Raw genomic sequence first — 27,899 nt, 5'->3', positions numbered from 1 at the left:
TTTTACCTCTGACATTTTCCCGTTTGATTTTCGTTTGCTTTACTTATTTATTTATTTACTGCCAGCCATAAATGCCAGAGAGTTTTCCTGCACGCAGAGAAAGTATAGCTTAAACATGGAATTTTATTAAAATATTTAAAATGCTTGATCTATATAAACAAAGTTTTTTTTTGAGAAGGATATCTAAGTAAGAAACGTAGCTTACGGTCTGGACTCTAATTTAGCTTTTAACATTTTTATTAAATTTTTTATACATGGTCACAACCACTATTCATAGTGGAGCAGGCATTTTAAGTGCTTTGGCCCGCGATCTACTTTAATTTGAGCAATGTTGCTTCAAAACACCTCCCCATGTTTACGATCCTCGTAAAGCTGGCCAGAATTTAGCCGCTTCCTGCTCCTGCCGACTTGTGGACCCAGTACGTAAACCAATTTGTCCATTGATCCCATCCGATGATGCCATGTGATCCGATCACCGCGGGTGTATGCAAATTCCCCCGAGGACTTACAATAAATTTAACCCCTGATTAGCTCGGGGCTCTGCCGTTTTCATGGCAGAGATGAATTTTTTATTGTACCCCCTCGAACATATATAGTACAGCCAGTAAGTCCCACACACTCAACCTATATACACTTGAATCGGTGCATCGGTGGGCCATAAAAACTAGCATCCAGTGCACCATCTCCATCCTTCGCGGCCATGGCTCATTGAATCCGGAGTCAGGAAGCGCAATGTGCAATGTGAAGTGACTTTGGCTGTCTGCTGTCTAGACTCGAGACACACTCACAGTTTTCCAGCTGCATATGGTAGTGGTGGCCATAGGATCGAGCCGATGGAACAAGTGCAGAGGATTGGGCCTAGAGAGTCGGAGGATGCATTTGCAGTGCTTGGCTTGATTTTTATTGACACAAGTTGCTGGCTGAGTGCCGACTTCTGCTGGTTTGCCGGTTTGTTGGCTGCCTGGCACACATTTTGCATATTTTATGAGTTCGTGTCGATGTCGTTTGTGCAACGAGCTTTTTGTTCTTCGCTGCAGCTCTTTGCATAATTATTGTGGTACGTATTTTGTGTTTGATTCGGATTCTATGTAATGTCAGCGCTACTGGGGAGGTTGTGTTTTTTTTTTCCTCTTTTTTATGACCGCATTTAGTGCCTCGTGTAGCGGCATCTGTAAGTACAAATACCCACGGGACATGTGACCCACTTGCCGAGGAAGGTGCCTCCTGCTCCCCACTGATCGCATCGCATAAATCAAGAACAGTCATTAATGTTACAATACATACGTGGCAGAGTGCATAAGTTTTTCAAAAAAAAACAAAATAAAAACGAAAAAAATCAAATCAAGGGGATTCCGGGTGAGGACCGACCCCCTGCTAAATTAGTTTTCACTATACAATATACACTCGGTCTTACACATAAACACACATAAGTACACGGAGATTTCGCTTGTTAACATTAATAATAACTTGTAATTTGCAGTCGTTGTTGAAAATCACTCACTGGGCGAAGAAGGGAAAAAAAAGCTGAAAACTAATTACAACATTTTTCACATGTGTGTAGGTAAACATTCATTCATAATACGGAGCCCAGAGCCAGCATAATGTAATGTAAATGAGAAAAGCCCGACGAGACGAGAAGAAACTTGACCAAAAAAGCGCAGACTTTGATGATCTTCCGCATGGTTGGCTTCTGTCTCAGTCTCCCCTTGGATCCGAACAATATATACCTACATATCATCTCCCCCCGGAGAGTGATCTCAGTGTGTTGTTAATTTCTGTTCATTAAGTCAGAAAATAGCCAGGTTTAATGTTCGAGCGAGGCACAAAATAAATTAAACATTTATCAAAATCACCGCCGCCTCCCAGGGTCCGGCGATAACAGCGAAGATCGGTTTATATATAACCGTATAAAACAAAACCCCGATGACATTTGGGCATTTTATGAGCATGACCGCCATTGTTTTGGGATCGGAACTCTTGTCATTGTACTAGTCAAAGTACGAATGCCGCGCTGAGAGACTCTTGGCCAAAATCGTAAACGAAACCGAAAACGATGCCACAAATTCGAATTTCAATTCCAAGATACAGACGTGGACGTCAACATCAGTTCGCCTGTCGTTCCGAAATGAAAAATGCTCAAAATCCGACACAACAAAAAAAAAGCGAAGAAACACTTTGGCTCGTTATTCTTGGCCTGGGTTTTACTTTTTTCGGGGGTCGGTCTCGTTTTTGCCTGATTCGAATTCGGACTTGGACGTGGATGTGGATGTGGATGTGGACATGGCATATCGCTCGACTTGGCCCAGCACTTGAATTGCACTTGAGTGCTGTAAATATTTTTTAAGGCTGCCTGGCAGAGGGATCTTGAAGCCGAAACGAATCTCGAATGCCCTCCCTGAAGGCAGATGAGCCCCCATAAACTGAGTGGCGATGAGCCTGGCTTATTATGAGGTCAGCGGCGGGCTTTTGAAGTCATCATTGCCGGCTGTCAGCAGGTCACTTCAAAGGCAAATCTATTGACAATGTTGCACAGACGAAAGCTCAAAAAAAAAAACTGGGTTGTCTTGAGATTCTAGGAAAACTGCAGATCACTGAATTTCACTCAATGGAAATGTTAGTTATAATCGAACTTAAAAATCTTAAATTTAATTTTAAAATCAATCACAAGTTATTTGAAAGAATATGAGTAACCTTTTGGTTAGAGAACTTTACCCCTGAAAAATGAGTTTTACTTTTTGGTTTTACTTTTTACCTTCGGCTCCTGTTGCTTGTTTTGGCTTTGTTGTAACTCTTTCGCGTTTTTTGGCAATTTGGGTTACATTGGCTGCTGTCTGAAAAATTATCTGGCACTTATATTCACGCTTAATTGGCATTTTTTATGAAACTCGAGCGTGCCGAAAAGTGCAGCAGTCGCATTCGGCGTACAAGCAAACAAACAAACAAACATTCGTGCTCCTCTCGACTCCTTGGCTTCCCAGTTTCACCGGGTCCAAGTCCATGTTTCCCCTTTTCTGACAATGACACTGGCACTGGCACTCAAAATCAAAGGGGAAAATCAATTTAATGAGCAAAACATGCAATAAATTACTTTGGATTTTATTTTATTTTCCTCTTTCTAAAAAAATTGGGTCACATAATGCAGGAATTTGTTTTAATTCCCCCCACTGCCTTTTGTGTTTTTGTTTTGGTTTCGTTTTTAGTTCGATCAGGAAGTGGCCAGTTTTAATAATTTGAATTTTATTAATTCGATATTGAAGCAATTTATTTCTGCCTCTCTTGATGTTTCTGTGTTTTTTGGCAAATGACAAAACGAGTTCTCCGAGCTGACCTTTTGCTGGTCTTAATGCTATGCTTGATTCTAGAGTTGCGTTGTGTTTATTGTTTTAGTGAGATTGTCAGGCAATATGTCAGAGTCAGTGAGTCAAACTGGACCATCTTATAAGCCCGAAAGCCACAGTAGCGACCACAAAACAAAACAAATTGTAAGTTGAGGAATTTAAAAAGGCATTCAGACGCGATCAATTTATTTGACATCAATGGCAGAGGCCAATAAAAGGCTTCCCAGCTCCGGTTATTTGTGGTAATCAAAATGACTGATGAGCCAGCTCTATAAACTGGTTCGCATCTATTGCCCAAGCGTGGGCGTTTTATTGTCTTGGCCAGTGGTAGCACGAAATTAGAAATCTCTGATTCGATTTTAAATGCAAATCGATTTCGATCGGTGTATTTAAATGCGTCTAATTCGTTATGTGTTTGTTTTTTGTCTTAAGCACGAAATACGAAATTCGAACTATTTATATTGTTTTCTATTTGGTAGCCGTCCCGCTGCGACGGACACCGAAGTTAATGAATGGGTTCGCTTGGGAAATTCTATCGGCTGAAGCCATAAGCTTGCATCATTGACAAATCGCTGGACAAAGACGCTTCGAACACTTTAGCAGCTTAAATACTCGTAGATTCGGCTTAAGTCGCTGCCGTGGCTCAAGTGATAAATGATAGTCGAATGTGACTTGGCTTATGGTCTGCGTACACCTGTTTGGAGTCAACACGTTGTGAATGAATCGCTTCCGGCATGAATGGATTGGAATCTTGGAATCTTGGCCAGCCTCGAGTGCTGGTCCATCGCTCGTTCTCGAGTGCAATCGAAGGTGTTTGTTTCCAGGAAGATGAGCATCAGAATAGAATGACTGGGAACAGCAACCAATTTTATTGTTTTTCCGGCCAAGATCTCATCACAGTTGAGAACAATGATAAAATAATAGATGGTTAATACAATCGTACTACATATAAATAATAAATATGATAACAAAATTATTTTATAGACTTTTAAGCTTTTCCTTTTCTATTTTAAAGAATGAACTTTTTAAACTGACAATGCTTATACGAACTAAGCAAAAAAGTTAAATATACTAAGATATACTTCATATAAATTTGTGTAGGATCTAAAGTTTCCCATCAAATACGTAAATGTAGCTAATTATATAAATTTCATTAAATTTATGTTAGCAGTAAAAAGTACTTAGCTAAACTTAAAAATAGCTAATTTTTTACAACCGACATGCCTAATACCATAACCTGCATAAAATCTCTCTCCATTCATTAACTTCCCTAACTCTAAATCGTTTTCATTGATGTGGCTATTTTGTTGTCCTAGAGAATTTAACTAGCCATAAAAGTTAAGCTCCGCAAGAAATCCCCTGATCAAGGCCCAGATAAAGAGCCGATCTCAATCGAATCGCTTCACTTCCGAAACGATTTCATCATTTAACGACCAACACGAGGAGCCTTTAGCGGCTGGCTCATCATAAACTGCAGGTTCCTCTTGAGAGAATCTCGGCAAACATTGGCCAATAAATTTTCGCTAGTGGTACATAAAAATTTGTCACATAAATTACAATTTGCGTGCCCCTGTCGAGTGGCCAACAGCACTTGTGGCCAACAAACACACTGACAACTGTTGGCATTTTGCAATGGATTCGTACGCCAGGCGACCCTAATTGCCATTGAGTGTTGTCCCGGGCAAACGACTAACACTAATTGTGCGTACAACTCCGAGTTGCAACTACAAATCCCCCGAACAGCTCAATTTGCATGTGATCGTCTCCCGTTAGAGGAGGACCTCACTTCGGGAGGATTTCAGCATCTGGGCAATTAGCCAGGCCAAGAGGAGGGGACTCGGCATGGAAATGGAAATGGCAATGGAAATGGAGTGCAGGCATAAATGTCAGCTTCAATTTGGCCTGCAATTAAAAGAGGCTGCGGCAGCACAACTGACAGATCACCGGGGCAACAGCTTTATTTGCAGATATTCAGATATTCAGATTTGCAGACTTGCAGATTCATTTGCTGGACACAAGATGAATGACTCTGCAGCTGCCAAGCTGGCTGATAAACTACTAATCGAGAAAGTAAGGCAGGCGAAAGCCAAAAGCCAAAAGAGAACTTCTAAAGTCAGCTACAAACAAAAAACACAACTCAATTGTAATTATTGTGTTGATTGTGCAAAATTTGGGCGTTCGCTCATGCAAATTATCAATTCGATTCGTTTCGATTTGGCATCTGGCACGAGTTGGTTTCATAATTAAAATGCAGGCAAAACGGGAAAGAGTTGCGGTCAGTCTGAGCTACCGCAAAATGTATAAATTATGCAAAAAAGGTATTCGAAACAGAGACCTTAAAATTCATATTGTTAGCAAACGTGGGCATTGTTAGACGCCTAGCCGCTCGCCGATTGGTCCACTGAAAGTTGGCTCTTGGCTCATTAGCATGTTTGGCACACGCCCCACACCGCAAAACACACGCCCCAAAAAACCTAAAAACAAAAACAAAAAAAGGCAGACCAAACGGCAGGTTGTGAGCCTTTCCTGATAATGGCTATAATACTCTGGCTATAGAGCTATCTAGCCCAGATTGCCGATTGCGGTGGCTCGTTGGCCGCGATGCTGTGGCAATAAATCAAAATTATTATCCACACATTTGACTGTTTAAGGCAGCGCATGCATTTTGGCCATTTATGGCTGCCTCGGTTCCTGCTAGTCCGATCCGTTAGCGAACGGCCTTTGAAAGAATGCCATATACCATATGCCATATGAAGTAGTCTTAGTCGTAGTAGTCCCGTACTCCCGTAGTCATCGAAACAGTGGCGCTGGCGTTGGCTTATCTGGCGGACGCAATCTGCGACCTGGAGCCGGAGCTGAAAAGCTGGATCTGGCCGCATTTGAATATGACGCACGAGTGAGCCAACTAGGGTGTGTGCCTCAGACTCAGCCTCTGATCCAGCTAACCAAACTATCCCCAGCTATCCACAGCCAAAGTCCCAGTGGCCAAAACTTTGGCTTTGGTTTTTTTTCACAGTGACTTGTGGTGAGCACGCTTGATTTTCGATCGGCGATAAGAAATTTATAGTTTCGGCTTAAAAGGCATTAGAGTGTAATATATTTAAAGTTTGGCATCGTATCTATATAGCTACATACATATATTAAACAAGTAAAGGAGGCTCTGGCCCAGACCATTGTTGCCAACTGCGACTGCGACGGCGGCCCGTGGGTGTGTAAATCTATATGCAAATATTTGCATGCCCAGTCGCAATACAAAAGACTTAGGCAACGAACTTGGCTACCTAGAGCGCATGTCATAAAGAGTCATGCGCCTGCAAAGGGGCGCGAGCTGAACGGGGCATTAAGCCGATATTCTTTATAGATCAAGTACATGCAATCAGTGAGTTGGGGTGCTGGTGCCACAGAGTTATGGCCGATTTACACGGTGTTGGGCAAATCTAATAAAACAAATGGTTAAATCTATAAAATTAACGATATGTTTAATTTGACGAATGGATTTACAAGGTGTGCGGTAGTGGCCTGAGCAAATTATTTAACTGACTTACAACTGACTATGGTATTTAATAGAATTGGCTTAATGGTCTTTGGGAAAATATGGCAAAACTAGCTCTATAAAGCTGTACAATTAATTAGGCCAACGCAGGGAAAAATGTGGGAGTGGATTATAAAATTATAATAATAATAACTATCTTAAATTCCATACTAGTTTTAAGATCTGGCTTCTTGGGTCATACAATATTTGTTAGCAATAAATATCTAGCATCAAGTGATATTACACAAATGGATTTCCCAAGAACTTGTGGAGCATACAATGTTGTCAGTGGGATATTTCCCTCAATTAATTGGTCTGGCAAACCCAATAATTTTCGTAGGCCTCCCTTTCCCATTCCCAAGCAACTAATCCAACATAATCCAGCTATAACCATACATACTTACCAGACGCGACAAACTCTTGCAAATTCATTTCTATGCAAATTTCTTGTTTCCATTTGGATTTTTTCCTGGAGTTTCACTTTCAATTTGTATTTGTATGGCTTTCGGTGCTTTTGTCACAGTTTCGGCTGGTGCATTGTATGGTTTGTTTGGGTATATGGGTATATGACAATGTGTGTTTTGGCTCGCATTGAGTTGAGTTTCTTTTGTCTAGCAGCTGAAATTGTTTTATATGGTAAAATGCAATTTGTGCAACTGGCAAAAGCGACAAACAACAACAGGCTAAGCATCCTTTGCTATATATTGAAAGTGAAGTCTCTTAGCATATTTGCAGCATTTGCTGTTGCTGTTGCTGTGTTGCTATTTTGTAGCTGCTGTTTTACTCTGTGAAATTTGCATATTTGCGCACAGCTGCTTTTTTCTATTTCTCCGGTGCTTTTCTTCACTTGCCGCTGCTGTTGTCTTCTATTGCATTAATTTCGGCCTCTTCTTGTTGTCGTCGTTGTCGTGGCTAATATGGTTGTTGCCGCTGCTGTTGCTGCTGCAAATGTTGCACTGATGTTGCTGCTGCTGCTGCATCAGCAGTGCCTCCTTTGTTGCTCAGCATGTGCAGCATTTGTCGTTGTTACCACACATTCTGCAGCCGAGGCGGTTTGTAATTAATGGTTAATTAATTGAAACGAAGTAGCTGACAATCTTAATGATCCGTAATTTGTTATTATGGTAATTTATACAAGCCACAGCAGCCAGCACACACCAACACAATAAAGACTTTGTGTTGTTGCCCTACTGTGTTGTCTCTTGTAAGACATATACAAATAAAAATTCATTAGCTTCTGAGCTGAGTGAGTTCGGATGACGGCGACAATTGTCTAATTGCAGTCACGAGCAATTTATGTACCTCGTTCAGCTATGAGTTATATATATCCACATGTCGGCTATATTTATATTTATATCGGATCTGATCTGATGGGACCGCTATATATGGCCAGATCAACGCCCACAGGTGGCCCTAAGAGCCGGGCCATAACAATAAATTGTGCTTAGCCGGCAAATAATGTCAGAGCCAAGAAATGCCAGACTGATAGCTGATGGCTGATGGCCTCCCACCCTTTTTAGCCCACTCCCACACCCACTCCTCCCCTTTTTCTACCATTTTTTTTTTGCTATTTTTGTTTTGCCACCGGGAAGATGAGCACGACTGGCAAACAGCAAACAACAAACAACGGGCTAGAAATTTGCATCTTGACGAATTTAATGATGATGATGAAAAAGACGCCACAGAGGGAAAAATCATTTTGATCGAGGCAGGGAAAAAAAGAAACTTCAAGGAGCCCACAGACAGCACACGATGTTTGTTGAAGGCATTTGGTTTTTCTTCTCTGGGATGTGGGAGTGTTGGATGCTGCTGCTTGGCAAATCTTTATGAAGATGCCTTTTGGGTGGCATTGCGGAATGTTTGACGTTGCCTGTCTCATGTCAAGTGCTGTGTCGTTTGATGGGCAAGTGAAAATATTTTCATTGCACTCTGACATGACAGCCAAACAAATTGCTGGGTAGTAAATGTATAAATATATTTCTTTAAGTTTCCACACACACCTTGTATGTTAAATGGCATTAATGAATGGCAGTCAGCAGTCAGCCTTCAAAACTAAATACATGGGAGCGTCACCCCTTTTGTCTGTGCTGATTAGCCAGAATTTCTGGCCATTCCTGGTCCCCTTTGTTTGGCTGCCAAGTGGCGCCTGCAGCGATCACGTCACAGACTCTCAGACACAAAAAATAAACAGCCACAATTGTTGGTTTCTTTCGCCGATTTGATTGTTAGCCCAGAGCTCACGATTTGGTTTCAATGTCTTCGGCGGCGGCAACGGCGTTGCTCGTTTGGCAAAATCAATAAAGTTATCATGATTCCGGGCAGAGGCGTCTCTCCACGTAAATGCCTTAATACTTTAATTTCTATATAGGCAGGCTCATATATATTTTCATATCAATCCAATTTAACTGTCAAAATCTTGAGCTTAGCTCTACTCAACCGGGGTGAACGCCCACCCAACATAATCAAAAATCAGGAAAATAAACTCAATTAACATGTCACGCTTGGGCAACGAAATGCAGTTGTTTCGCCTGTGACCGACCGTGTTTCTTTCCAGATTTTGTGTTAAAGTTTTTTGTTTCTGGTTTGTCATTATTATTATGTCGCCAGTCAAAAACGGCAACTGAAAGTAAAGGCTGCCAAAATTCGTGCGCTACCGTTTTTTGTGTTTGCAATGACTTAGAACAGCAGTGCGGCAGCTGAAAAAATTAACTTGTTAAAATGCAAATTTTTGTGACTCGGGGGGCTGTCCGCTCCGTTCGGCATTTAGCCTTGTTATTACCCTGGCATGGCATCGGCATTGAGGCACCGTTCCCGTATTGATTTTGATAAATGACCCCGCGCCGAACAATTGCCAATCATATTTTCTTATTTTCTGGGTTGGGTTCTGACTAACTGGCCCAAAATTGATTGAGCGCTGCACTAATTAAGGCATTAATCACGTGGCCCAAGAGAATGTATGACGAGCTAACTGTAGGCCGAAAGTGGACTTACACTAGGAAAATCAAAAGCATTAAAGCATTTAATCGTAAATAAAAATGATTTATGAAAATTGATCTAAATACCTTCATAGGGTTTTGTAAATTGTTGAAGTTTTGGCCTTATATTACTATAAAAGACAGCCCTTTAAAACGGGAAGGTCACCCGAAAGCCAAAACTGTTTGATATTGAAGCTTAACAAATTTAGAAATAATTCATAGATACTTACTAGAAATTATATGATACAATAGTCGACCCCAGACTGACCCAAAATACAATGTAAGCTCTAAAAAAATAATATTAAACAATTGTTTTGGTTGCTAGAAAACATGATACATGATACAAGTGAATATGGTAAGCAACATGTATTGAAATTCTTAAAAAGTAGTATATAAATATTTTGTTAAAATAATTTTTAAGGATTTTTTAAAAAAAAGTTTTTAGTTACTGAATTTTTTTCTGGCATCTTGCAATACATGACAATTTATGTTTTCTTTTTTCTGGGTGTAAGTGTTTCCGTTTCACTAATGCCGCTGTGAAAGTCGCAGGCACACGAAAATTTTCACCCAAAACAACAGCAGGGGGCTGCTGGGAGAGAGTGGGCCGCCAAGATGGACATGTTCTGATACAAGTTTCATAGCAAATTTGAAATTTATTGTGCCATGTTGCTGCGGTGCAAGGCACGACAGCAGCAGCAGCAGCAACATCAGTTGCAACTTGCAACTTGCAACAGCGGGAGCAGCACCCACTGGCACAAGGCCGTTAGGCACTCTCTTGGCCTTATTTGGTGGACAGTATTTATGCAGATTCGCCGAGTGGGTGGCAAACACTTTCTACTCGCAGACGCCTGCACTTGCCCATTTTGCATTCGAAACAGTTACAGTTGCTGGCCCTATTGATTCGTGGCTCTGATTGCTTTATGAGCTGTCTGCCTGCCTGGCCTAATGTTCGCATAATGTTTATGGTTAGACATATAAAAGAAAAAACAAAAAAAAAAAACGGAAAACAACAACGATCCTGAGCAGCATCATTGCATCCGACAGTTGACAACAGGCAACGGAACACTTCGAATTCAAAGCCAAATGGGATTGTGGCCAAGACGGACAACGGGCCAATCAGCAACATCTTCGTTAGCTGGTTGCCCCCTTCATGCAGTTGCTTTTACGGCTTTGTCATTAATCAAATGGAATTGAAATGCGCCGCGTGTACATCACACGCCGTTGTTGTTGTTGCTGCTGTGGTTGTTGTTGTGGTTGTTGTTGTTGTTGTTGTTGCCGTTACCGCCGAGCAGCGCCCATTTGGAGTTTGCCATTTTTGCGCATTTTAATCATGCCCGTCTCGCCTGTAGTTATTTGGCGTTTTTTCATACGCCTGGCTATGCCAAAGAGATCTGCGCCAGCTGATAAAGCAATGGCATTGCCGTTGTTGCCGGTTGTTGCTCGTCGGTTGTTGCTGCTAACTGTTGCCGGCTGCCTCTGCACTCAGAAAAAAACTACATCAAAATCAGCCATTTCAAAGGTACCATTTTAACATATCTTCAAAGTTTATACAAAACAACAGTAATGCAAAAAATATTTTTTTATGTTTTCACAATGATTTATTGTTATTTAAGGGATAACTTTTTACACTTGTCATTACTTTTATAAAATTGGAAAGTATAAATATACATTATTCTGACATTATAAAATATATTTATTATCTACTAAAACAGAAAATTTGTGCGAAAAATGTTTTTAATCTATCGCGCACATTAAAATCCACTTAAATAACATCATCAACATTTCTTATTATTCAAGCTGCACAATTGTAAATTGATTTGTTAAGGTCAATTGGGCCCCCAGCACAAAAATTTATGATTTATTATTATTCTTTTTAATTATTTTTCCCATTTCTAAAATTTAAAGTGTATAAGAATGAATTATTCAAACATTAGCAATTACAAAATAACACCTAATCAGTAGATGATTTTGTTTCCATTTTAACAATAGCATCTTTATAATAATGTTTACTTTAAAATATGTTATTTTTATTTCTTAGCTGTTTGCTTTTTATTGTCAGACTTAACATAATTTTAAAGAATTTATACTAACTTAAAAAGAACCATATTAAAAGGTAGTATTTTCCCCAGTGTCCCTCTGCCAACTTCGATGTGGCTAACGCCAACGCAGGCAGCGGCCGAAATGATTAATACATCTTGATGCGATTTGGTTTGTAACGCAGGCGCAATAAAAACGCGACTTTTGATTGACAATGGCAGCAAAAAGCCTGAGATGCCGGCCGTTGATTACTTCATTAGGCGGGGTTCGAAAGTTGCTGCGACCGGGAGGACCATTTGATTCAATTATGCATTTGCATGCAATTGAGGCATTGAGGCATAAGCCAGGCATCCCAGCAGCTGCAGCATGTATTTTCCTTATCAGCTGCCAGTTCGCTGAGCTATTGGTCAATTGGTCAGCAACTGACTACCAACTGACCAACTACCATCTACCAACTACTGGCATATCCGGCTGGTTGGCTTTTTGGGGGCAGCCTCTCAACTGGTGGGCGATAATTATCTGGCTGTGAGAAATGATCGACTGCCGAATGGCCGACGGTCTCACTTGGCTAACGATGACAATTTGCAGTGCAGAAATATGAAATTTGCAGCTGCGAGCTCCCGTGCGTTTTTGATGCGTTCTGTGTGCGTTTTACGAGCGGTCAGCGAATGACTATCATAATTTATGCGTCGGCGAGGAATTTAGCAATTCGCATACTCAAAGTTGTAAATTTCGAGGCATTAAAATTGGTAAAATATACGATTACCCAACAGTTGGATCCCAAAAGTATGCAGCAGCTGTTTTTCTCATCACTAAATATGTGCCAAAAGATGATTAACCCATTTTCCCCGCACACAATTATCACATTGGGCACGCACACACTGCGTATACGCAACGCGGAACGCCCCATCGTTTTTCTCAATAAATGTGATTACGATGAGTCGATCAGTCGATGAGACGACTGCCGCTTTCCACTGATGGCTCCATTTTGGCCAATCGAAGTGCAATTTGATTGCGGTACGTGAATCAACTTGGCTCAAAGTCCTCAACCATCAGGTTTTTTCCCCTCCTTAGCCACATTGTCTTCCTTGCTCTTTGGTCTTCTTTTTTTTTTCATGAAATCAGGCGAATTATTTTAATTGATTGAGTCAACGATAGAGGGGGTGCTGCGGTTTTAAGTACAACTGGTTTCAGTTTTTATGCGCACACATTTGACGATTGGTAATTGAAACTTGTTAGTGAAGACATTAAAAAATCGTTTAGCGCGGTATTTGGGTTAAAAATGCGTGGAAAATCGTGCAGTCAAAGCGACAAACTCGCTAGGAAAAAGCGGCCAAAGCAGAAGCAGCTAAAGCGTGTGATTTTCATTGATTGTCTGAGGAGGACGAGGGGTTTTCAGGCCAACAAAGTTGAAGAAAATTGTGTAACCGCAATATAAAAATTCCTGCACATAAACTAATCTCAGACGATGGCTGCCTTTTGACTACCGCGATGCTGTTTTTTCTCTATCTCAATTTTTTTTTCTCTTGACGCCCGCAACAAAGACGCTAATAATGCTTAGGTTAGACCAAAGAAATTGTGCCGAAAATTGCCACATTTTTGCACATACATATTTCCTAACCATTTTCCTTTGTCTGCCGCAATTTGCATAGTCAAATAAATCATTGGCTGCCTGGCTACCAAAATGTGTAAATAAATATGCCAAAGAGCAGAGCTTAATTAAAAACATTTAAATTATTGAATCGTTTTTATTTATGGCCCATAATCGAATATGCCCCCTCTCTAACAGTCACCCCGAAACATAAAACCCATCATGCTATCATGTTTTTTAAATGATGCCGCCTCGGGCTGTTTGCATTGGCCAAAATGCGCTAACAATTTCTACGATTACGATTGCGATTACCATGCAGCATCCTATGCCATCCTATACCCCTTGCCATTCCTATTCGAATTCGCATTCGCATGCATCTTCATCACGGCACCGCTGGGAAGATGCATGTGCCCGCCACATGCACCTCCACATCCACATCCACATTTACATCCACATCCAGCAGATACAAGAAGATATATCCATGGCGACCACGTCCATGATTGGCTGGCCGCCAGTTATATGAGCACGTCTCCTTTACCCGAATGACTGGATGGCCAACTTTCTTTCCCGACTCGGTCCCGCATCCAAATCACAATAATCGTGCTCAAATTAGTCAATATTTGAGCGCCAAAATGCTCAAACAAAGGCTTATTATTTTATTTCATATTTTTTTAGCTTGTCCGTTCTGTTGGCGCTTTTCCCTGCTGCTGGCCATAAAGTATATATAAAGTAATTTCTGCATTTTAAACATGATTATTAAGTAAACTACTAGGCAGAGGTCGGCGCGGCTGTCAGTTGGCAGGCAAATGACCACAAATGATTACGCAGCGTTTCGGTTTTGGTGAAATTTCCTTTTTTTTCTTGGTCTTTTTATTTTTTTTGGCCGATGCAGCTGCGATAAAGGCGAGGGAAATGCCGGGAAACGAGCTCACCTCGAGAGCCTTAAAAATGTTAACTGACCGCTTGCCAAATGGCCTGCACTTGTTGGCAGCCTTTGCCTCCTTTGAGTGGCTTTGGCGATCAGGTGTTGATGCTGCTGACTGGCACTGAGAAAAAAAAGATGTCCCTGTTTAAGAAATACATTATATTTTCAGTTTCGAAGAACGCGGATTTTTCAGCTCCATCGAAAATAAAATAAAATGCATTCTGTAAAGCAATAGTAAGTAGGATAGTTAAAAAAATATTTACAAGGGTAATAACGTAGATTAAATCTATAATTCGAGATTAAGCCTAAACATGATTTAAGAAATCATTTCAAAAATTGTGGATATCCTGTAGACCCTTGTTTATCTAAGTTGGCATGACTATTTAAAATAAATTCAGTCAGTTAGTTAAGCTCAAGTTGGTGTCCCACGGTCTTAATCATAGAAAATATAATTTTTCCATCTTCAAGAAAATCTAGAAATAATTTTTCTGAGTGCCTGCTGCCGTCTTGGCTATTTCCAGATCCCCTGCCAACTTGATTTCCCCCCAGATATTGCACTTAAAGTTTCTACAGCAGCAGCATCTGAAATATTTTCCAGCAGAGGCATTTTCTCTACGCTCTGCCCTTATCTAAAGTATGCAAGCCAGCTAGCTCTACGTACGAGCGGGCCATGCAAATTTGTTAAGTCATTTTTGTTTGTGGTTCTCACGCTGCCAGGCCGTAAGGTCCATTTTTCATACACACATAAACCCAAGTCGGTTTCGATGTCGGTGTCAGTGTGGCGGGAAACGAAAATAAAAAATAAAATACAAAAAAGAGTAGAATCAATTTGACAATTCGAACATTTGGCACATTTTGCCAGAACACGACTCGGGGGTACGTTAGCGATATGCTAACTGAAATGGCCACAGACTGTCAGTTCGATCACCTTAGGGGTATGTGCGATATGGGCTACACGGTAGCCACACTCTTTTTATTTCAGTTATTTTTTGCAACTATTCTAAATGCCGGGCACTTGCCGAATCTATGCAAATGAAACAAGCTTGGACTGAAACAAAAAGTGCTGGCCAAATAGTAGAGAACCGAAAAAAAAACTGTCGCACCGACAGGTTGGCAGAATTTGGCATTAGCCAAAGTCCGAGAGATTTACGAGTCGAGCACGCCAAATGTGTTTACACTTTGTCACCCTTCTGTCAGTTTGATTTATTTATTTGCAGATAGCCGGCTAAGAGGCAGAGCCGGCCGAGACTGCCTCAAATTAAAATGCAAGTATGGCCGGAATGCAGGCCCGGACCATGTGGCTAGAATGAGCCAATGCGAATGCGAATGCGAATGACTGATTGACTTAAGTGGCCAACTGACAAGTGGCTTTAATCAATTGGTGTGACTTTTAATGCAGGCGTGTGTGCGTTCGCTGGAGAAATTGAGAAACCGAAAGCGAAACCCGAAGCAAAATCGAAATCGAAACTGTTATAAACAGGCTATGGGTATCTTAAGAATTTTTCACTCACGGCGGGGCTTGTAAATAATGTTACCTAACATGTATCCATTTCTCGATATACATTTACATTTTTGGGCTTACGGGGTTACAGATTTCCAAGAAACTCAGCAGAAGCTCTTTCTGTTATATGGGGCTGAAGAATTCACGTTAACAGTTAACTCTACTGAAGAATAATTAATTAATAACCGACATTTAACCTATTTAAGCAAATTCTAAAATATTTTTTAAATATATTATTTATTTTATCCTTATAAAGTAATTAACTAATCGTATATATCTTTTCTGTTTTTAGCTTATCCATAACTGAAACTTAACCAGTACCTGGTTTTTTAAGGCGCTACTCTGGCGCTTCAAGCTCAGCAAATGATCGGCACCGAGGATATGTCCGCAGCGGCTGGCATGGACATCAGCGAGTCCTTTCGTGCCGAGGATCTCTCGAAGGCGGACTTCTTCGACTTTGTAACCGGTCCCGATATGGGCATTGGCATCGGGGTGGGTGTGGGCGTGGAGGCCCTGGGCGTCAGTCTGCATCAGCAGCAGCAGCACCACCAGAACCACCAACAGTCGCCCCACAGTCACAACAACAACCACATCCAGGTGGTTCACCAGCCCATTACATCGCAGTCCCAGCAGCAGAGCCTCTGCGGTGGTGCGAGAACCAACAGTAGCATGATCCACGACGGCGGGGGCGGTGGTGCAGGCGGCGGCGGTGGTGTCGTGGTGCCCGTTGGCAACCGTAATGGAACCACCAACGGCGGCGATCCCACGTTACAGGGCTACGAGGTAAGATACTACAGTTTGCGATTTGCCAAACCGTTCAAAATTATTAAGTTACTTGTTTTGTATCAACAATTAAAGAAAAATAATATCGAATCTTATGATGAAAATTTTTAGAATGCTTAAAATTTAAATAAAACCTTTTATATTTACATCTATTTTACATCTTTAATGATACATTTAAAAAAAAATATATTAAATCATGAAATGAAAGATCAATTTAAATTTAAAATTTTCCTTCCCTAAACTTCCCTTTATTTTATTTAATCTGCAGTTTTGGCACCAGGACAAGGACAGCAGTCGCCTGGACTCCAGCTCGATCTTTGAGGACCTCGATCGCTACTGCTGGCAACAGCAGCCGGTCACCGCCAGCGCCAGTAATGGTGGATCCGCCAGCACCAACCAGCCCAGTCCCACATCGCCGCAGGGCCACCTCCAGCAACAGCAGCAGCAGCAGCAGCAACACCAGCAACACCAGCAGCAGCAGCAACATCAGCAGTTGCAGCAGCAGCAACAGCAACCCAATGCGAGCAGCTCCTCGGCGGCCTCCAGTGGAGCGGGCAGCAGCAGCGATACGATTAGCAGCCTGGACACCACCGATGGCCAGATCTACACCCTGACAGTATTAAACGGAGGAGAGCCCTGGCTGAAGCGCTCGGAGGCGGAGCAGTTGCCCACCTCGCTGGATCTGGACAGTTTGCTGGGCAGTTTTCCGGGCTACATCAAGTCGGAGTATCCCTACGACGACAGTGGTTTCAGTACGGATGGCAAGGATGTGATTGGCAATGGTACGGATGGTCTCAGCAGTATTTCCCAGGCCCAAAATCAGCAGGGTCAGCAGACGCAACAGACGCTGCCCTCGCTGGTCACGGCCATTTCCCTGGCGGGTGGCAATGATTTGGGCCAACAGTTGGCCCAATTTCAGAATAACAACAACGACTGGCATATGGCGGATCATAATACGGAAACGGAGCAGAGTACGGCGGAATCGCTGCTGCGAAGTGCGCTGCAGGGCAAAGGCTATGCCAAGGGATTGCATATGCAGAATGGCCTGACCATGCCGGTGGTCAAGGATGAGGATATGCGAAGATTGCTCTTTGCGGACGAGGCAGCAGCCTTGGGTTTTGCCGACTCCACCTTGAGTGCCGCCCAGATGTTTGACGAGGCCCAGGGCATCCATCTCAGTTCCCAGCAGCAGCAACAGCAGCAGCAGCAACATAATGGCAATGCCAATATCCTGGTGGACGACATGTTCCTGTCGCTGGAGAATGCCTTCAGCGATGATTTCGAGAAGATCAAGAGGATAGCCAACGAAGTGCAGCAGTTTTGCAGTGCCGGCTCGGCTGGTACACCCACACCCGGGGATTATGGTCCACCCAGTGATGTCCTGATGCAAATCTCACCAAGTACGGCTGTCACAACCGCGGGTCAACTGCAACCACCGCAACCACTGAAACCGGAGGTCAGTACCTCCACTTCTCCAGCCTCAGCGGTGGTGGTCTCCGCCGCCAGCAGCCATGTGAGATCCGGAGCAGGAGGTGGAGTCACCAAGCCCAAGAAGGCCTACAAGCGCAGCAGTAGCAATAACAACAATCCCAATGTGGCCAATAACAACCAGAGTAGTGGAACTAATCCCTTGATAGGAGGAAGTGGTAGTGGCTCCTCGTCCAGCGGAAGTGCCAGTAGCAGCAGCAATAGTCCGCCGGCCAATTCCGGTGGCAGTTCGTCCTCCTCGTCGGGCAGTGCACAAAGGAAGGAGCGATCCCTGCACTACTGCTCCATCTGCTCGAAGGGATTTAAGGACAAGTACTCCGTGAATGTCCATATAAGAACTCATACGGGGGAGAAGCCTTTCGCCTGTTCGCTTTGTGGCAAGAGTTTCCGGCAGAAAGCCCATCTGGCCAAGCACTACCAGACGCACATGACCCAGAAGAACAATGGGAACCTCATAAAAGGGGGCTCCGGAAAGCACCCACGATCCAGTGGCTCCACGGGAGGATCGGCCAGTGCCTCACTTAACCAGAGACAGCCGCAAATCACCGGTGGTGGAGTGGTGCCTTCATCGCTGCCCGTGATGATCAGCAATCCCAATACGCCACCTGGAGGAGTACTGCCACCTGCCAATGGACTGCTCACCAATCGGTAGTGACCACCACACTGGCAGCGGGGATTCCCCCCGACTTAACTATTTCTTGTTCCTTACTCACAAAAAAAATACAAAATACCACAACACAAAAAATGAACAAATGTAGAGAAACTATTACTACTACTCGAAATACCTAAATACTCGTACACCCAACTCGAATTTACGTCATTGATGAATTCCTATTTCAGCTTTCTGTGCAATTCCTATATGCCCAAACACATACACAGACAGACAAACACTCGAAGCACTTCCAAATACAATACTCAACTTAATGTACATTTACACAAACAAATTAAATTTAAATGTGCCAAATTTTGAAGATTTTAATTACTAAAGTTAAATACCTACTACTAAAATATATGAATATGTATGCTAGGCGTGTAGAAATAGAAGTGTAACGATGCTAATGAAGCAATTCCACGAGTGGTGATATCAAAAAGAGGCCAAACGCTTCCTTGCTAAAAGAGAGAATTTTGTTTTAAAGTCCCCAAAACTAGAATAAATATGTTCTTTATTCCGAGTCTCCTAATCACCCGCAGTTCTTCAGAATGTTTCCTGTAAATTAAAAAGTATTCGTTTTCTTAGTTGCTCTGCCCAAATTAGCATAAATTTGTTTGCTAGTGTTAATGTATATAATATATGTTTGCCTAAATAAAATTAGTTTTGTTTTTAATTATAAACAAAAGCAGAGGGAATGCCAAATATTTGAGGGAGGAACACTGACGCGAGGCGCTAAAAATTCGAAACGCATCCTCCAGATACGGAGCTTATCCTACACTAAATTCCCGCTCCTTTCTCCTTCAAGGATCTCTTTGATCTCTTGGGCCGAGTGTTAGCCAACTTCGAAGGCATTCAAAATGAAAAGGGGGGAGCATAAGCATTACTTTACCATCTATAAGTACGTTTACACACCATATGTTCAGCAAACTCAACTTGCACTTGCCATTATTTTTGTATTTGATAAACACAAGGCGAATTCCCTATAATTAAAGATTAAACACCACACACCACATTCCCCCCAACTAGTGTATTGCATAGGCTAAGCTAACTGATAAATCAGCCGTAGTTAGTGGTTAATTAAACTGCCAATTATTTTGTGATAGTTTTTAATGGACAATAGTTTAGATTACGCAAAAAATATCTTCAATGGTGTTTGGGTTATGTAACGTTTTAACGATTTGTTATAAACTGTGTACACTTTGCAATACGAGTATTTTCTGCTAATTTATTGAACTTCATAGTTTATGTACATAGAGAACGAACCTTGTTTATATCCAAGCCTAGGCTAAGCCACACATTGAAATCTTAGTTAAATCTTTGTTAGTTATTATTTATGCACACACAAACAACACACACACAAAAAAGAAGCCACACACACACACACACAAGAAACACACATCCATCTGCAGTTAAGTTTTGCATTAATTTTTTTAGTATTGCAAGCATTAAAAATAAAGAAATCTAAAACGTTTTATTGACAATTAAGATGCGCCCCGTGTCCGCTGTTTGGGTCTGTCGTGGGTTAATTAGTTTTAGCTCGTTACGGCGATGGAGATGGGGCTGGCAGATGGGTCTTGGCCGAGGTCTGAAATAATTTTCTCCAATAAAGGAGCTGAGCTCACATGAAAGCGCATGCAGCTGCGCATGTCAACAACGCATTGCAACTGCAGGAGCAACACTGCAGCAGCAGCAGCAGCAACTTCAGCAGCAACAGCAACTCCGGCAGCAGCAGCATCAGCAGGCAGGCGGCACTTGTCAGTCAAAATCAAAGTACCCGGCCCCAGACTGCCGGCATCGTTTGGCGGGGGGCTACAAATGCGTGCCATCAGCGCAGATTAGAGAAAATTTTTCACTCCACGATCGGTGAAACACGACTTGTGCACTGCTAAAAAATTTGGGTATAATTCAGATATCAATAATCCTACGGTTTAACAATCCAACATTTTTGTATATTCTATAATGTTTTTAAAAATCAAAACGCGAATTCTTTAGATTTTCTACGAAATCATTTTGGAACGATAACTATAAACAGTGAACTAATGTTCAATTCATATTTTAAGATTGTCTTAAATGAATAAAAAATTAAGCGCGAATTCTTTAGATCATTCATAAAATCCTTTTGAACCAATATGAACAATGACTAAAAATGTATCAGATTTCAAAAGAGATACATTTAAAAAAATTTTTTTCAGCTAAAACTTTTTAAATAAATAGTGGTATTGAAACTAAGCAACCGATGAATATATTTATTTTCTCTGCAGATTAATAAGAGAGCTAGTTCTTCGTCTTAAACTTTCATAGCAACATTGATCTAGTTTTTTTTTCCGTGCACCGCTGATGGTGATGCCTCCACTGCCGGCCCGTCGTTTGAGATCGAAACATGTCGATTAGGGAATTTCAAGAGGCGCCAGTTGCCGTCGCACAGGTGGCTAACATCAGCGCACCTTTGGGGGAGCTCAAACACTGGGTATTCGGTGTTCAGTGTTCAGTTTTCAGTGTTCAGCTGCCACTGCGGCAAGCACGCGTCTTAATTGCTTTTGATGTTGAACTTTGAGCCGGCTAGCTGCTGTGCAAATATTTGCACAATGGAAATCGGGAACATCCGATCCCCGAGTGGGCTAAACGAAACGAAAGGAAAGTCATATTTGATGGCTACACAAATAACCATAAAGCAGCTGGTACTGTGAAACAACTCTAGCTTGACTCTAGTCATTAAAAAAAAGCGAAGGCTCCCTTTGTTTTCGGGAGGCAAACCCTTTACAACTAACCAAAATCGATTAATGTTTAATGTTTTTGGCTATAATTTTACGGTCATAAAGTCAATGGTCTCATAGATTTAAAACGGCGGTACTCTTTTATTTTTGGTCTCGAAATAATAACCGTCGTGGAAAAAGGGGTTTAGTTTTAAGTCTATAGGCCAGGATTTCCAGTAGCCAAACCAGGGAGGAGAATACCACCATGAAGGCAAATCCATACCATACATACTGCAGATCCTGGATCTGCATGGCCCTAAACTCCCGATGAGGGCTTAGGTCCACAAAATGCATTTCACCCGCCTCTATAAGTTCAGTGAAACCTGTGGCCATCCAGTGAAAAGTTAATCCCGTTTCGGCCAACTCCATGATTAACTTGAGCACGGGTTCCATAAAAACAGAGTTCTCGTGCAGAGGAAATCCTAAAGGTATGTTGTTGAAAAAGCAAAAGTCATCACGCTTTCGAAAGAGAGGTCGGGAGAATACCTTTTGCTGCTCGTTGATCAAAACCCACCTATTGGTAGTGATCATGTAACCGTATCGCGTGTCCAACGAGTCCCGAAGAGCGCGATATCGATTAAAGTCGGGTTCTACTAAGAACATAGGCTCGTACTTCCTAAACTCCAAAAGACGACCAAACAGCTCCGCATACTCCGGCTTCCAGGCCACGACTTTGACTTTAGAGGCCAATATATCATCGTAACTTCTGAAGGCAGGCTGTTTCGGAGCAGTGGTCACGTAGCTGGAGAAATATGAGTTGTACCAGGCGGTGATCAGGATGCCTAGCACGCAGATCTCCAGACAAATACCTCGAACAAGAACGGGAGCTCGAAAAACCTCCACAAAGGACTGGCCCAGTACTCCTCTTAAGCAGCTGTCGTGGATCAGGAACTCACTGATTCTAGTCGTGTATCCATGGAGACGCAAAGCACTGGTCAGGAGAAAGGATAGTATCACAAGGGCTCCTAAAGTCAGCAAAAAGGCAGACAGCTCAAAAACCCTGGTGTAATACTCGAAAGGTGGTACATCAGCCTCCACGGGCAACATTACACACCAGTTCGTCTGCTCATAAGGATAACTTAAACCATGTGGGGGAATCGTTGGGAAAGTCAGGGACATTGAAATCTCCACTGTTTCGTCTCGCACAGCAGCAACTGTTTGCAGCGAGGGTCCAAAATCCAATTGGTTTTTGTCCCCCAAGGGCTGGACAAATTTTACATTATACTTTTGTTGGAAGGCCATCATGAAATGACCCACTGTTCCCTCGTAGACCACATTTCCCTTTTTATTACGGTAGGCAATCAAACGTGGTGCGACTCCTCCAAGAATCACGGGCATCTCGTAGCCATGGAAATCCCTCAGACGATCGCGAAAAATTAATGAAGACGACAGACTGGACCCGTAGACCCGCTCTTCTATTTGTAGTATAGGAAAATATGAGTAGCTGTAGAAGGTTGAGGTTGCCTGGGATTAACAAAAGGATAATTATTGTAATTATAATTTATGTCTCCTTACCCACCTCAAAATCCTTGAATATAACGACAACATTCAATAGCTTCTTCCGCCAACAATCTTTAAACAATATGTAAAGCACATCAGTTGAAGCCTCTGATTGTATAAGAAAAATAACTCTGGAAGTGGTCATATGCCTGAGATTCCCAACCAGAGCTTTGAGCAGACCTCTATGCTCCTCCAGATTTTCATTACTTAAGAAGACCAGGGACAGCAAACGTCTGCTGATTTTGTTGTGTAAGAAGTAGCTCACATTTTCGTCCAGTTGAAGGACAGGCACTTCTATTGTTTCCATAATATCCATCTCTATCGTACTTGCATTCCAAACTTGATCCGGCAGACTAAAGTTCCTGTTCTTCATGAGCAGCACGTACTCAAAGTCCGATTCCAGCTTTATCCTACCCAGTAATTCAATTACCGTTGCGCCACCGACCAGACTAATCAGACAAAGGCCGCTCAGGATCCACATTGGGCAATCCATCACGATGGTCGAGGGACAACTGCATGACACTGATTGATGCCGCTGCACATTTAAAGGGTTGCTAATGAATCCGCCGACGACGTGGCTAATGGTTAATTCCAATTAGCAGCACACGTTAACAAGCCGCGGGCGAAAAAAGAAAACCAAAAAACATTTCCCTTGGGATTACAAAAAACAAGTGAAATCACCTGAATCAGACATGTTTGGTTGGGAAGTTAACACCAAGCTCAGGGTTTTTCGTAACTATAATAACATTTACAGGGCATGGTCTCAATCCTTGAAAGTGAAAATTAAACAGAAAAATAAAACAATTTAAAAAAATCGCTATTATTTTAATTACATTTTATTTTAAGAAACATTGAATGACATAAACATTTTTTCTTAATTAAGCATTTGTTATTTTGTTTTACTTAAAGCGAGAAAAAATATTTCTAACTTTTGACCAGATTTTATGACGCCAAAAGCAAATCAACTCAAGCAGAAATACGAATGTGGCCAGGCCAAGCATATATCCCCAACATCGCCAAATCTGTTCCAAGTCCTTCACCTTCATAGCACGAAATTCTTTTGGGTGACCTCGATCTTCAAGTTTCAATTGTCCTGCCTTGATCATTTCAGTAAAGACCATATCACGCCAGTGGCTGAGAAGTCCTGTTGCGGTCACATCCAAAATGAGACGATCCAAAGGTTCCTTGAATACCGTATTATTCGCTCGGGGAAACACTATAGGGACCGTATGAAAGACGCACAGATCCTCCTGCAGACTAAATAATGGCGAACTGAATACCCTTTGTTGCTCCTTCATTAGTGACCACTTCTCTAGTGGCATCATGTAACCATATCTGGTGTCGAAGGAATCCCGCAAATGCAAGAACTCCTTATAGTCCTTGTGCAACTGAAAGATGGGCGAATACTTCTTCATACTTTCCGACAAGTGGAGAAGCATTTCTTATTCCGGTTTCCAGATCACAACTTTTGTAGTCGATCGCTTGATACTCTCATAACTGCTGAGGGCTGGTAGTCTTGGAGCGCTGGTCACAAAGGTTGAGAAGTACGAGTTGTACCAGGAGGTAATCATCAGTCCAAGTACACAGATCACCAGGTAAATAGCCCTCACCAAGGGCGGGGCTCGAAGAACCTCGTAAAAGGTCTGCGACAGGACTCCCCTTAGGCAACTATCATGTAGGAAGTACTCACTAAAAGTGACTCTATAGCCATGGAGCCGAAGAGCCATGGATAAAGTCAATGAAATTATCACCATGGCAAGGAGAGTGATCCAAAATGCCGTGGGACTAAATACCATGCTATAAAGCTGACTATGAGGAACCTCCGCTGGTAATGGCATCATGAGGCACCAGCTCAGCAGTTCAAAGGGGTACGAATATCCGGTAAATGGTACTAGAGCATACGTAGCCGCCAGTGCAATTTGGGCACTACCATTTCTGACAGCCACAATGAGTTCCCGAGACGGCGTTGTAACTGACTCATCAAAAGGATATGGCTGAATCAGTCTACAATTAAATCGCTGTTCAAAACTGAGCATGAAATTGCCCACAAGTCCTGAGAATATCAATTTCCCATCCAAGCCACGATAGACAATCAAACGAGGGGTAGATCCTCCCAATACAATGGGCATTCGATAGCCATGAAGGTTTTCCAAACGTGATTCGAATATTTTGGTACTATCATCCAATCGTCTTTCAATGAACTGCAAGATGGGAAACGGTGTGTAGCTGTAGACAATCAAAGACTCCTGAAAAAGTATCAGAAAAAACAAACAGGGCGTGTGATTATTATTTCAAAAACAAATGTGTTTTTTTTTAAACACATTCAATAATATATTATTTCTCAGTTATGTATTTGATTGTATTTTTCCAAATACTTATTTACTTGATAAGCATTGGGACTTCTCAACCACGCCGCCAAGGTAAGATATTCTTATTTAAGAAACAATTTGTAACTAAGTCTTTTCTATTATAAGAAAAATGTACATTTATCGCAAATCCTGGACCTTGCAAAGGAAACTTTAAAGTGTTTGGCTATGACTTTACAAACAATCGTTGTGTGCAATTCACCTACGGCGGCTGCGGTGGAAATCCAAATCGCTTTCAAACAAAAAATGAATGCCAAATTGTTTGTGATGCTCTACCAGATGAAAAAGATGATGATATAACGACGGAAAAATTGAAAATTATGACAGACTACCCACAAACAAGTAATGAAAAAACAGAACCGAATGTAACTCCATCATCAGTAAAGAAAAAACTCACACCGGAAATGGAAAAAGCTATAGAGACTTCAACATTGAAAGAAAACGTTATTGAATCAATAGAAACCTTCACTCTCTTTAATTTTAAGCTATTTAATAAAAAAAAATAATAATTGCTCACCTTGAAATCTGGTGCGATAGCCACGACATTAAGTAGTTTATGGTTCCAACACCATTCCAACATGGGATATACTCGCATTGTCCTTTTCCTAAGAACCAAAAGCACTGGCCGAGTATTTAGCATTCGTAGATTTATGTGTAAGATATCTAGTACTTCCTCAGGGGAATCATTAAGAAAAGCTATTGCGAGAACGTTGTGGGAATGATTTTTTCCCAAATTATAGTCTACCTTATGATTCCCTTCTATTTGGATTACAGGAACTGCAAAATGCCACAAAACATCTACCCAAATCGAATCCGAGTTGCCCAATAGCAAGGCATATTCAAATTTAAGCTCACTTTTTAGATGATGAAGTAAATTATGAATAGAGCAATCCCTGCCAGGACTTAAGAAAACCAGGGTGACTAGCAAGAGGTGGAACAAACCCATGTTTAATGAAGGAATGATTTTCCAGTTCCACCTTATATGTTGGTTCCATAGTTTCGATTAACTACTCTCAGGGGAAGAGGTGTCGCGTAAAACTTTTGATTTATTTCGCTCATCACCAGAGGTTTTTGTCATTCGCTTACAATGCCATTACAATGCCGTAAAAATATTAATTTAATTGAAAACAGAGTTAATTTCCTTAGAGCTACGTCATATACCGGGTTAACTCAACGTATTTTTTGTTCTCGGGATATTCCTCGCTAGTGGAACACAGATTTTTGTAATCCTCATCGCGTTCCTTGCAGAATATACCTGGGTTTTTGGCGACTCTGTAAATGGGAGCTTCAAGGATGTTTACGGTGGCGAAGGTGCAACTTAAATACAGGTAGTTGAAGCGTTGGTAAGAAAACTTGACTGCTGCACAGCCCATGTGGGTGTTACGATCGGCCATCAGAAGTGCAGGTCGAAATACGGATCTATATAAATTAATACCTTTTGATCAAATAATAAATCTTAACCGATCATTAAATCAACTTACTGTTGATCACTGCGATCTTTTAAGAAGATAGTTTGTTGGCGGGTCACAAAACGTCCCTCCTTTGTCCACTTCGAGATCATGTTCATTATACGGCCGAAGCTCTGTTGTTTGGGTCCCATATAGCCATCGGTATCGAAGATGCTGCCAATGTTGGGAAAATTCGGGGAAGTCATGCAGGGACGTGGAGTTGGAATGCAGCTCATCACGTCCATTTTGGCAAAGTACTCCAGTTCATCGGACCAGGAAATCCTGACCATTCTCCCGGCGGGATAAAGGGTTCGGGTCAGACCCTTGGCCGCTCTATTCCTAAATACATTCACCAAATGTAGCAAAGTATCCTTTTGCGTACCGCTCAGATCTACCAGCCTTGTACTGCGACGGCAAATGAAACTATAATTCTATGAAAATAAAAGACTATATTATATTGATTTTATTGTATAAGTTTTTCTTACGGCTTTTTGGCAGACTATATTGTTAATCCCGCAATAGGGCAGATCACAGTAGGCTTTGTGGTCAATTTGTAAGGCCACAAAACCCACTATAGATCCCATTAACAGCACTATCGACAACATTGATGAAGACATCTTCGCTTGGGCCTCCATAACCAACTAAAGCCGCCCACACAGTCGTTTGGCTTTTTAAAGGCGGCTTAAGTGGGTATTAAGTTCCTTGAAGCCGATACCTGCATAAAAACGTTCGGTTATTGGTTATTTGATATCCGCAATAAACTATAGTTATTTCAGTGGCGAATAATGAGTACGGGAAAAAAATCTGGTAGTTAAATGACTCGAAACTTTCCGATAAATGTAATGGTGCATGTAGTTTCTGCCTTAAACGCAACTAACTATAAATGTCTGGCAGACTGAACATTTTTCCGTGACTTTGTACGCGGTTAAGATACTGTTTTCCACAGTGGTCGGAAAAGAATTAACCCTATTATAACCCTTTATAATTTTGACCCTCGCTTAAAAAAAAAA

The 27,899-nt window shown here is 41.8% G+C and overlaps 5 protein-coding genes across 6 annotated transcripts in view; 2 read left to right on the top strand and 3 right to left on the bottom strand.

Moving 5' to 3' along the window:
* Positions 1-20,282, top strand: part of LOC119563305 (zinc finger protein 853) — a 68,910-nt gene extending 48,628 nt beyond the window's left edge. The window contains exons 1-3 of one of the 2 annotated variants that reach the window (XM_037876638.1): positions 15,224-15,333; positions 16,192-16,682; positions 16,951-20,282. In XM_037876638.1, coding sequence (XP_037732566.1) covers positions 16,263-16,682; positions 16,951-18,822 — 2,292 coding nt within the window. In that variant the 5' untranslated portion in view covers positions 15,224-15,333; positions 16,192-16,262 and the 3' untranslated portion in view covers positions 18,823-20,282. Of the gene's footprint in view, positions 1-15,223; positions 15,334-16,191; positions 16,683-16,950 lie in introns of those variants that run through there. The other variant, XM_037876637.1, reaches the window with a different exon arrangement.
* Positions 1,924-2,706, top strand: LOC119563306. Its single transcript, XM_037876639.1, is given in 2 exon segments — positions 1,924-1,967; positions 1,969-2,706. Coding segments are annotated over 2 exon segments (114 nt in total). The 3' UTR covers positions 2,039-2,706.
* A 1,395-nt stretch (positions 20,283-21,677) lies between the features above and the next one.
* LOC119545672 lies at positions 21,678-23,568 on the bottom strand. The gene is made up of 2 exons (XM_037851399.1): positions 23,095-23,568; positions 21,678-23,039 (listed from the first exon to the last, which is right to left on the bottom strand). Exons 1-2 carry the CDS (start codon positions 23,566-23,568, stop codon positions 21,678-21,680), a joined length of 1,836 nt encoding a protein of 611 aa, XP_037707327.1.
* A 427-nt stretch (positions 23,569-23,995) lies between these two features.
* Positions 23,996-26,387, bottom strand: LOC119562923 (the record flags this gene model as incomplete). The annotated part of the gene is given in 2 exon segments (XM_037876073.1): positions 23,996-25,321; positions 25,959-26,387. Coding segments are annotated over 2 exon segments (1,755 nt in total), but the record flags the coding sequence as incomplete, so codon positions are not given.
* Positions 26,388-26,489: 102 nt separating this feature from the next.
* LOC119562565 (allergen Tab y 5.0101-like) lies at positions 26,490-27,519 on the bottom strand. Its single transcript, XM_037875779.1, has 3 exons — positions 27,375-27,519; positions 26,923-27,320; positions 26,490-26,860 (listed from the first exon to the last, which is right to left on the bottom strand). The coding sequence occupies exons 1-3, from the start codon at positions 27,504-27,506 to the stop codon at positions 26,590-26,592; spliced, it is 801 nt and encodes a 266-aa protein (XP_037731707.1). The 5' UTR covers positions 27,507-27,519; the 3' UTR covers positions 26,490-26,589.
* Positions 27,520-27,899: the final 380 nt, after the last annotated feature.

This window comes from Drosophila subpulchrella, chromosome 3R (genome assembly GCF_014743375.2).
Source record: "Drosophila subpulchrella strain 33 F10 #4 breed RU33 chromosome 3R, RU_Dsub_v1.1 Primary Assembly, whole genome shotgun sequence".
NCBI lineage: Eukaryota > Metazoa > Arthropoda > Insecta > Diptera > Drosophilidae > Drosophila > Drosophila subpulchrella.
Note: the sequence above shows the minus strand (reverse complement) of the source record. Positions and strands in the feature narration are given on the sequence as shown.